General features: G+C 47.6%; 1 protein-coding gene across 2 annotated transcripts in view; it reads left to right on the top strand.

Annotated features, from left to right (window-relative positions):
- Nucleotides 1-32: 32 nt before the first annotated feature.
- The window catches only part of NID1 (nidogen 1), a 99,051-nt gene continuing 88,841 nt past the window's right edge, over nucleotides 33-10,242 (top strand). The window contains exon 1 of one of the 2 annotated variants that reach the window (XM_010860106.1): nucleotides 33-437. In XM_010860106.1, the coding sequence (XP_010858408.1) occupies nucleotides 213-437 (225 nt within the window). In that variant the 5' untranslated portion in view covers nucleotides 33-212. The remainder of the gene's footprint in view (nucleotides 438-10,242) is intronic. The other variant, XM_010860105.1, reaches the window with a different exon arrangement.

The raw sequence follows: 10,242 nt of genomic DNA, 5'->3' as shown, positions 1-10,242 counted from the left end.
CCCTCGCGGCCATTGGGCAGCCTCCGCGGACGGGGCGGGGCGGGGCAGGGCCCTCCCCATCTCCCCTCGGTTCCCCTCCCCTATTTCCCGGTGTGGGAACCTCGCGAGGCGGGAGGCGCGGAGGGGCTGCAGAGGGGCGTCCGGTTACATCTCCGCCTTCCTCACCCTCCGGCCGCAGAGCTCCTCGGTTTGTGGGACGGCGCTCCGGGAACATGTTGGCCACGGTCCGCCGGAGCGGAGCTGCGTGGACGCGGGCGCTGCTGCTGCAGCTGCTGTTAGCGGGGCCTGGGGGCTGCTTGAGCCGCCAGGAGCTCTTTCCTTTCGGCCCCGAACATGGGGACTTGGAGCTGGAGGCCGGGGACGACCTCGTCTCTCCAGCCCTGGAGCTGAGCACTGCGCTCCACTTCTTCGACAGATCCGATATCGACTCGGTCTACGTGAGTGCGACGCCGGGCGGGAGGTGGGGGCACTTGGGCGAGAGGCCGCGAGGGGCTGAGGCGGCGTCTGAAGGAAGGCCGGGGCGGGCCGGGGGCGCCCGCGGAGCCGGACGGACCGGAGCGTCGTGGGCGGGCACCCGCACCCGGTGGCCGCCGGGGCGCGGGGTGCGGCGCTCCGTCTCCAAACCCAAGTGGGCTCCCGCCTCCGCCCGGCCAGCCGACCTCCCCGCCGCCTGGTCACGGTCGCTCGAGGAGGGTCACTGGGTTCTGGGGAGTTCGCCCCGTCTGCGCCGCCCCGCGCGCGCAGTGCCAGGCTCCGGGACTCTGTGACCCGGGACCCCGGGACCCGGGCGGAGTTTCCTCTCCCGCGGCAGTGGGCCGGGAAGTCTGTCCGCATCTAGCCATTGTCCCCTGCTTTTGGGGGACAGGACCCGGTCCGCTTGGGACCAGGCGCCGGACGAAGGCCAGAGCTGGGTAGCGGCCGTCTCGCGGGCCCCGGGATTACTGTAGGTGCCGGGGCAGAAAAAGACCGCCAAGCCCAGCTCTCGGCCCCGGGAATGCAGTCGACAGCCCCTGCATTTGTGTGTGCGGATTCCGGATACATCTTGGCAATGATTCTGCTCTGTGTCCAGAGTTCTGGGCTGGGAAAGCAGAGTGCCTCGGTGATCCAATTTCCTGTAGCCGACCATTGTCACCATGGGGGGTGGGGAGCCAGATGGGGAGAGGGACAGGGAGGGACCTTTGGCTCTTTGGAGCGTTCTCCGGACTGGCTGGGCGCGGGGACGCTGTCAACTTGGTAAAGTCCTTTCGTGCCGCCTCCTGTCGCTGCCGCGCACCATGTGGATTTCATATAAAGCTGTGTGCATTCCAGAAGAGGGGCGGGGGAACAGCTCCAACAGCGGCTGGAGCCTGTCCTGCCCCTGAAATGGCTCTGCTGGTCTGATCCCGGCAGACTGCGCCCGGGACAACACCCACGTGGAGCTTGTCGGCTTTGCAGAAAAAGAATGAGTCCTTGAAGTCTCCACCCACAGAGGGTGTCCCCTTGCTATCCCCACCGCCCTGAACTCCTTGGGCAGTCTCCTGTAGCCTAGAAAACTCCCTCTTAGGTTTTTAAATGTGCAAGATAAAATCCATAGGATTGTCAAGGAAATCAATTCTGTTGAAATACGTGTTAAAATATTTTTTAAAAAATTGTTTGAAGTAATATATGTCATTTAAAAAAAAAGAATTATATTAAATAACAAGGTGAAGCAGTGGCTCCATTGTATGGTCAGCTAATGACTGAACTTTAAAGGTCATGGGACTGTAAACAGTATTCAGAGACACCTACTATACACCTACACCTTCTATAATGACTATATAGTGATAGGAGCATATCTGTGACTTCTGTTAGTGGCATAGTCATTAAGTGCTAATACAATTGTTACCTACACTTACAATGGAAGGAAATGCTAAATTTGGGTTATGGGCTACTGAAAATTAAGATGAAGTTTATTTTTCTAAGTTAACAGACCCATGAGTTCTATGGGGGGTAGGTGGTCATTGGATCCTAAGCTCAGAACCTCTATGTTAAATTAGGGCTCTTCTCCTCTCCTTTACTTGTGGCATCAGACTAAACACATTACATTCTGCAGACCTAGAAAATCTATTGTTGAAAAGTGATTCCTGTCAATCCACACCTTTTGAGCCTATTTGTTTGTTTATAAAAATGTTTATATATTTGGCTGCACCAGGTCTTGATTGTGGCATGCAGAGTCTTTAGTTGCAGCCTGAAGTATCTTTTGTTTTTCTTTTTAAGTTGGGGCTTTGGAACCCTTAGTTGTGGCATATGGAATCTAGTTCTCTGACCAGGGATCGAACCCTAGCTCTCTGCATTGGGAGCATGGAGTATTAGCCCCTGGACCACCAGGGAAGTCCCCTGAGCCTATTTGGGGTTTTAATCTACATATCAAGGAGAAAGACTCCCAGAGCTCTCTGCACATCTTAACTTCTGTGCTACAGGTTCAGTTCCCAGGAAGGACCCTGAGATAGAGATTGTAAGTGAAAGCGTTAGTCACTTAGTCATGTTGGACTCTTTGCAACCCCATGGACTGTAGCTGGCCAAGCTCCTCTGTCCATGGGACTCTCCAGGAAGAATATTGGAGTGGGTTGCCAGTCCCTTCTCCAGGGGATCTTCCCGACCCCATCCGTGATCAAACCCAGGTCTCCCAAATTGCATGCCGATTTTTTACTGTCTGAGCCACCAGGGAAGCCCTGAGATAGAGATTAGCAGGCAGGTTATTTCATTAGGGGGAGCTCCTCAGATCCACCCCTGTGGAAGGGAGGGCAGTGAAGTAGCTGAGCTGCAATGCAGGTCAGCAAGATGCCTGCCACCCCTCTGGGAGCTCTCAAGGTGGGATAAGACTTTCAGAGCTCTCAAGTCTCCTGAGAAGGTGATCAGTGATTAGATTAGGGCTGCCCTGGAAGGAAATGGCAACCCACTCCAGTGTTCTTGCCTGGAGAATCCCAGGGATGACGGAGCCTGGTGGGCTGCCGTCTGTGGGATCGCACAGAGTTGGACACGACTGAAGCGACTTAGCAGCAGCAGCAGCAGCAGCCCTGGAAGGAGTTATGACCCTTGGGTGAGGCAGTTTTTTCCATGGAAACAAGAGGCACTATCAAAGAGGAGGGCTGTGGGCTGCATTCCTGGGAGCTGAAGGGGGATCTGGTGCCATGTCACAGCGTCCACCACTATCTGTTGTGTAGATGCTCTTTTAGCTGGTGGAAACCCTTACAGGGCTCTGAATGAAAAAGTGAATTGACAGGAGTGTGAGTATGAACTAGATGGTCTGTACTGTTCTGGGCACTAGATTAGGAAAAAGAAAGGAAAGCCATCGAAATGGAAAACAGTTACTGAGTGAGTATATTTACATGTGTCAGGGTCTAGTTAGTCTTACATTATTTAATCCTCACAGCAACTTGCCCCTCTTTTTTCAGATGAAGAAATAATAATTAGTAATTACTCAAGGCCAAAAGATCAGATCAGATCAGTCGCTCAGTTGTGTCTGACTCTTTGCAACCCCATGAATCGCAGCACGCCAGGCCTCCCTGTCCAACACCAACTCCCGGAGTTCACTGAGACTCACGTCCATTGAGTCAGTGATGCCATCCAGCCATCTCATCCTCTGACATCCCCTTCTCCTCTTGCCCCCAATCCCTCCCAGCATCAGAGTCTTTTCCAATGAGTCAACTCTTCACATGAGGTGGCCAAAGTACTGGAGTTTCAGCTTTAGCATCATTCCTTCCAAAGAAATCCCAGGGCTGATCTCCTTCAGATGGACTGGTTGGATCTCCTTGCAGTCCAAGGGACTCTCAAGAGTCTTCTCCAACACCACAGTTCAAAAGCATCAATTCTTCTGTGCTCAGCTTTCTTCACAGTCCGACTCTCACATCCATACATGACCACAGGAAAAACCATAGCCTTGACTAGCCGGACCTTTGTTGGCAAAGTAATGTCTCTGCTTTTGAATATGCTATCTAGGTTGGTCATAACTTTCCTTCCAAGGAGTAAGCGTCTTTTAATTTCATGGCTGCAGTCACCATCTGCAGTGATTTTGGAGCCCAGAAAAATAAAGTCTGACACTGTTTCCACTGTTTCCCCATCTATTTCCCATGAAGTGGTGGGACCGGATGCCATGATCTTCGTTTTCTGAATGTTGAGCTTTAAGCCAACTTTTTCACTCTCCACTTTCATTTTCATCAAGAGGCTTTTGAGTTCCTCTTCACTTTCTGCCATAAGGGTGGTGTCATCTGCATAGCATCAATTAAAAATGCCCAAGCTAGGATATCAGCCCAAGTCTGTGTCTGACTCATAATGCTTTCAACATCAACCCTAAAACATGTGATGGACCAAAGGGATTGCTGTGAATTAGAGTCATGAGGGAAGATTTTACAGAGGAGACTACATTTAAGATTTGAAAGACGAGTCCAGTTTCAGTAGACGGAGGCAGAAATGGAGAGGCCAGAAATAGAAGATACTGCTGGGGCAAGTGCATGACGGTGGAACAAGCTTGGCAGGTGCTTGGAAAGTGAGGAATATGACCCCACTGGAGCAGAGTGTTTTTGTTGGAATAGGAGGATTCTTCCTGGGATAGGCAGATGGGACTCAGAAAATAAACGTATCAGCTAGCTCTTGCTGTGTAATGAACAACCACAAAACCTCAGTGGCATGTAACAATAAGCATCTGTTGCTCATGTGTCTGGAATTAGTAGATGGTGGGTTCATATAGGGTGGCTTCAGCAGGAGCAACTGGGATGATCTGGTTCTACTCTAGGCAGGGATGTGGGAAGTGTCTATCACTTAGCATAGCTGTTTTGCCTAATATGATAGCCGTTTAGCTATGTATAGCTATTTTAAATTAAATTGATTAAAATGAAATAATATTAAAATTTCAGCTTTTGAATCACAATAGCTGACATTGCTGCTGTTGAATGTATGCATTACCACTAAAAATGCTATTAGATGGTGATGTTTCAGAGGGCCAGCATGTTCTTTTTTCATGGGGATGTCAAAAATGTAAGAGAGTAAGTGGAACTGCATAGTGGTTTTTCAAGTCTTCTCTTTTGGGTCACGTTTCCTAACATCTCACAGACTAAAGCAAGTCTCATGACTGAGCCATGGTGGGGCGAGGGGCCATCTTGGTTGCCCACCTTGCTCTTGTGGGCCGTTGCATGATAAGATCTTTCTCTCCCTGTGGGATAACCTCTTATTTTTGAAGTGGCAGTCCCAGTGATGAAGCCAGTCATTCTTTGGACCCTATCCTGGATAATGAGTGGGGAGTGGGCCAGTCTGTAAATCTGCTTAGCCAGCTCTGCTGCCTTGGCCAATGCTGTGAACTCCCCCAGGCAAGAGTTCTTCAAAAACACAATGCAGTTGTGCAGAACAATCAAGACATTTGCTTCTTTTGTTTGGAATCTTATTACCTCGATTTACTAAGGCTGGTTATCTCATGCTGATTGAAAGCTCTAATTGCCTGTAGGCCAATAGAAGAAATTCTAGAACGTGATTCAGTTGCATACGATATTCTTTATGTCTTGATTCATACACATGGTGAAATGAATTAGTTATTATTTAATACGTTCAGTTGGTGTGGGAAATAAAATTCTTCCTGTGATGGAAAAACAATAAAAGGATATCCTTGGAAGAAAAAAGATTGTATCCTGACTCTCCTGACTCATCTCCTCATCTTCCTTGTGTACGACTGTCTGTGTCTCTCTCACACACACACCACATCTTCCACAAATTGATTTTCATTATATCACTTACACATAGGAATCTTTCCTTAGGTAGGGTAAGTTTAACTCTCCTTTTAAGACCTTCTAATATTCTTCCAACTTTTACCCTAGCTTCTATGCCAATATAGGCTGCTCATTTTCTTCAAAACTTGCTTCATTCCCACCAAGGGATTACCAAGAGATTCTTGTGTGTTGTATGGGACTGTGCAAGGCGCTGGGGCTCTAAACCATGTGAAATGCAGCTTCTGAATATGACCAGATCCGTGCCCTCAAGGAAGTCCCGGTGTCAGGAGGGAGCCACAGAGGAACAGGTGGTCCCAGTGCCCTGCACTGTGAATCGTGATGAAGGAACAGCACTCAACACTTGAGGAGCTCAGAGTCTCCAGACGAGCTCCACTCAACCGGGTTCAGTCCCTGACCCTAGTAGGTTTGAGCTAAGTCCTTGAAACATTGTACTGTGATCATTGCTGATCTCATCCTCTGTTCTGTCTGTCCACAAACAGATGACAAAGCCCCTAAAGTTGTAGAGTGTATTTCCTTTGTTCAGTTTTTCCTTTCTTTGGGGATTGTAACCAAACTCTGTGGCTACATCTGCTTGCTCCATGGCAGCGTCTCTGGGTTGTGTTTAAAGCACTATCCTGAGGCAGTGTGCTCTAAAACTGGGCTTGCTTCTCCACTGAGAGCAGAGATCGCATCTTTTTTTTTTTTTAAATCCAAACCTTTCTTCTATACTTCACTCTTGGTATTAGATTTTTTAATATTTATTTTTATTTATTCATTGGACTGAGCCAGCTCTTAGTTTCTGCATGCAGGATCTTTAGTTGTGGCATGCAAATGCTTAGTTGCGCATGTGGGATCTAGTTCCCTGACCAAGGGTCAAACTTGGGCCCCCTGCATTGGGAGTGAGGAGTCTTAGCCACTGGACCACCAAGGAAGTCTGTGGTGTTCAGTTTTTTGATGTAACTTTTGAGAAACATGTTTCATGCACAACAAACCAATGCTACTCTTTCAAAGACATCAACGAAAAGATGTCCCTTGTACACATAATATACAGAACCACAAAATAAGTCAAAGTGGAAACGCCCTGCAATTTCTTAATGTGTTAGGAAGTATAGCAAAGCAAAATAAAGCATTACAGACAAATAGTGTTTAGACATTCTGGCATATATAGTGTTCTTAGTGTAATTGGAACGAAACTTTTCTGTATATACACACTAAATATTTTAGAAGCGAGTAAAGTAAACAGAAGCACCAGTTCTGTAAATTACTCTTGATCATGCAGGCAAGCAAGTCTCTTGCATAGTTCATGGTGTTTCATCGAGGCAACACTTGTGCCCACAGAACCTACTGACTCCGTGGCTGTTGGATTTGAGATCATGACCAGCTTCATCTGGCATTTCCTTTTTTTCTATTACTTATTAAAAAATTTTTTTATTCGGGTCTAGTTGTTTTACAACGTGGTTTTAGTTTCCACTGTACAGCAAAGTGAATTAGCTGTATGTATACATATATCTCTTTTTTGGATTCCCTCGCATTTAGGTCACCACAGAGCACTGAGTAGATTTCCCTGTGCCATACAGTAGGTTCTCATTGCTGCTGCTACTGCTAAGTCGCTTCAGTCGTGTCAGACTCTGTGTGACCCCATGGACTGCAGCCCACCAGGCTCCTCCATCCATGGGATTTTCCAGGCAAGAGTACTGGAGTGGGGTGCCATCGCCTTCTCCGAGGTACTCATTAGTTATCTGTTTATCAATAGTGTCATCTGCCATTCCCTGAATCAACATACCCCCTTGGTTTTGTGGTGGTGTTAGGGTGTGGGACTCCTCGTTGCGTCTTCCTTTTGTTGTGTTTGAACCTTCAGCATTTCCAGTTGGTGTTCTCATGTACCTATCACGGCAAAATCTTTTCAAGGTTCATATTCCTTAGTGTAGCATCTACAGACCCAACCAGCAGCTGTGAACTTTGTCACTTTGCTGGTAGTTTGAACTTCCCGCTGCCGCAGCAGGAAGCCCAGTGTTGCTGCTCAAGAAATTAATTGCTTGCTTGTATACCTACGGCTGATTCATGTTGATGTATGGCAGAAACCAACACAGTACTGTAAAGCAATTATCCTTCGATTAAAAATAAATAACAAAAAAGAAGTTAATTGTTTGGCTCTTCTGGTGGATTGCATTTTCAGTGTGTGTTCTTGTAACTTCTGGATTGCTCTTCTGAATTGGTGTTTTAATCTTGGCCTTTCCAACCTTTTATAATTTCTCATATGTCTTGGCACTCCGATTAAGTTCTTTTTTAGCAGACTGCAAGCTGAATAGATGTTTCTCCATATTCAACATGTTCCCATGACTTTTTTGGGGGAGGCTAGAGTCTGGGTTGGATGGGAGGTTGCCTGCAACTGTCCTAGTTGTGAGTGGCTTGCAGGCCAGCCTGGCTCCGTGAGGTTGTTGTATGCCTCTTGCCATCACTCATGGGCCTGCCTCACTTACTGGCACAAAGGAAGTTTATGGTTAAGTCCAAGACCACCACCCATGGTTATGCAAGTGGTTTGCAGCACAGGGCTCTGGCTGAGAGGACAGACTGGCTAAAGTGCAGCCCACAGGCCACTCACCAAGCCCTGAACCTCAGCATGGGCCTTTCCATTCAGAGAAAAGGGTGCCTGCTTCTGTTTTGCCTAAAGGCCTCCTACGGTCTAACAGTGGCCCTGGCTGGGTCACAGAATACTTAATAGAGTATTAATTTCCATCAGAAGTGAAAAGGAAATTGATGAATCATGTTGATTAACTGATTTATTATTGAGGTCCAGTCACTTCATATATCACCTGTTTACTATTCCAGACCTCTTTTTATTATTAAATGAAGAGATTTGACAAGATTATCTCTAAGGTTCATTTTATCGTGGATCTTTGATGTTCTCTGATCAAGTGACCAGATGTTGAATAGGTACCTTTACTCACTCAATAGCATCTGACTCTGAGACCCCCGTGGACTGTAGCCCACCAGGCTCCTCTGTCCATGAAATTTTCCAGGCAAGAATACTGGACTGGGTTACCATTTCCTACTCCAGGGGATCTTCTTGACCCAAAGATCAAACCCGTGTCTCTTGAGTCTCCTGCGTTGGCAGGTACCACTGCACCACCTAGGAAGCCCTATTTCAGGACACTGGCTGTTTCTTATAAAATGCAGTGCAGTGTTGAAATACATCGTCTAGTCATTCAACAAATATTTACTCTGTTTCCTAACATGCCAGGACCAGTGCTAAGCTTTGGAGCTAGAGATTGAACCCAGACCAGTGTTGTTTTTGCTCTTCATAGTCTAGTGAGGAAGACAGACATTAAATCAGTAATGATACAGATCATTGACCAATTGCCACTATGATAAGTGCTATGAAGAAGAAGTTCATGTATTGTGGTGAAACTGAGGTAGGTGGAGGGTCAGGAGGATCTTCTCAACCTGAAACTGAAGCCTGGAAAAAGGGGGTTAGCCATGTGAAAAAGGGAAAGGTCAGGATGGTGGCTCACTACTGAGTGTAAGACCAGGAGCAGGTAGAGAGGCAGAGCTTGGCATGTCTTTGGGATGGGATGAGAGCCGATGTGAGTGAGAGTGGCGGGGCAAGAACTGGAGGAGCTACGTCAGACTTGGACACACCAGCTCAAAGCCCTCCGAGCATTTCCTTTTGCACTTGATATCCAGCTTCTCACCACGTGTCTGCAACTTACATGGTACAGCCGTGCTGGCTCTCTGCCCTCATCCTATTACCCTGCTCTTCTCTCATGCCAGACTGATGCCTCACCAGCCACTTTTTCTTCCTTGAGAACAGCCAGCTTGTCCCAAGCTGGTGTAGGCTCTTCTCTCTCCTCTGATCTCCATGTGTCTGCACCTTCCCGTCACGCAGGTCTCTGCTCACACGCAGACCCCCGTGTGTGATGTTTTGTTGCATTGTCTTAATTTCATCCCAGCATGTATAGCCACCTAAAACTAGTTTATTTGTTCACTTGTTTGTTACTCGTCTTTTTTCATTAGATTCTGAGCCCTTTGAAGGAGGCGTAGTCTGACCTGCCTTATTCACCGCTCTCTGTCTGATACCAGGAGTAGTGTCTGGGGGACAGCAGGGCCTTTGTTATGGTTTGTTGAATGAATGAAGGAAGGAATGACTTCTAGGTATTTCTTTATTCTATAAAGCAGTGGGATGCCACTAGAGATTCTGAGTTGATGAGTGACTTGATTTAAAAAAATTTTTATTTTATATTGGAGTATGTGTGTGTGTTAATTGCTCAGTCGTGTTAACTCTTTGCGACCCCATGGACTGTAGCCTGCCAGGTTCCTCAGTCCATGGAATTCTCTGGCAAGAGTACTGGAGTGTGTTGCCATTTCCTTTTCCAATATTGGAGTATGCTGCTGCTGCTGTTGCTAAGTCGCTTCAGTCGTGTCCGACTCTGTTCGACCCCATAGATGGCAGCCCACCAGGCTCCCCTGTCCCTGGGATTCTCCAGGCAAGAACACTGGAGTGGGTTGCCATTTCCTTCTACCTAAATTG

This window comes from Bison bison, unplaced genomic scaffold, assembly GCF_000754665.1.
Source record: "Bison bison bison isolate TAMUID 2011002044 unplaced genomic scaffold, Bison_UMD1.0 scf7180017864462, whole genome shotgun sequence".
Taxonomy (NCBI): domain Eukaryota; kingdom Metazoa; phylum Chordata; class Mammalia; order Artiodactyla; family Bovidae; genus Bison; species Bison bison.
Note: the sequence above shows the minus strand (reverse complement) of the source record. Positions and strands in the feature narration are given on the sequence as shown.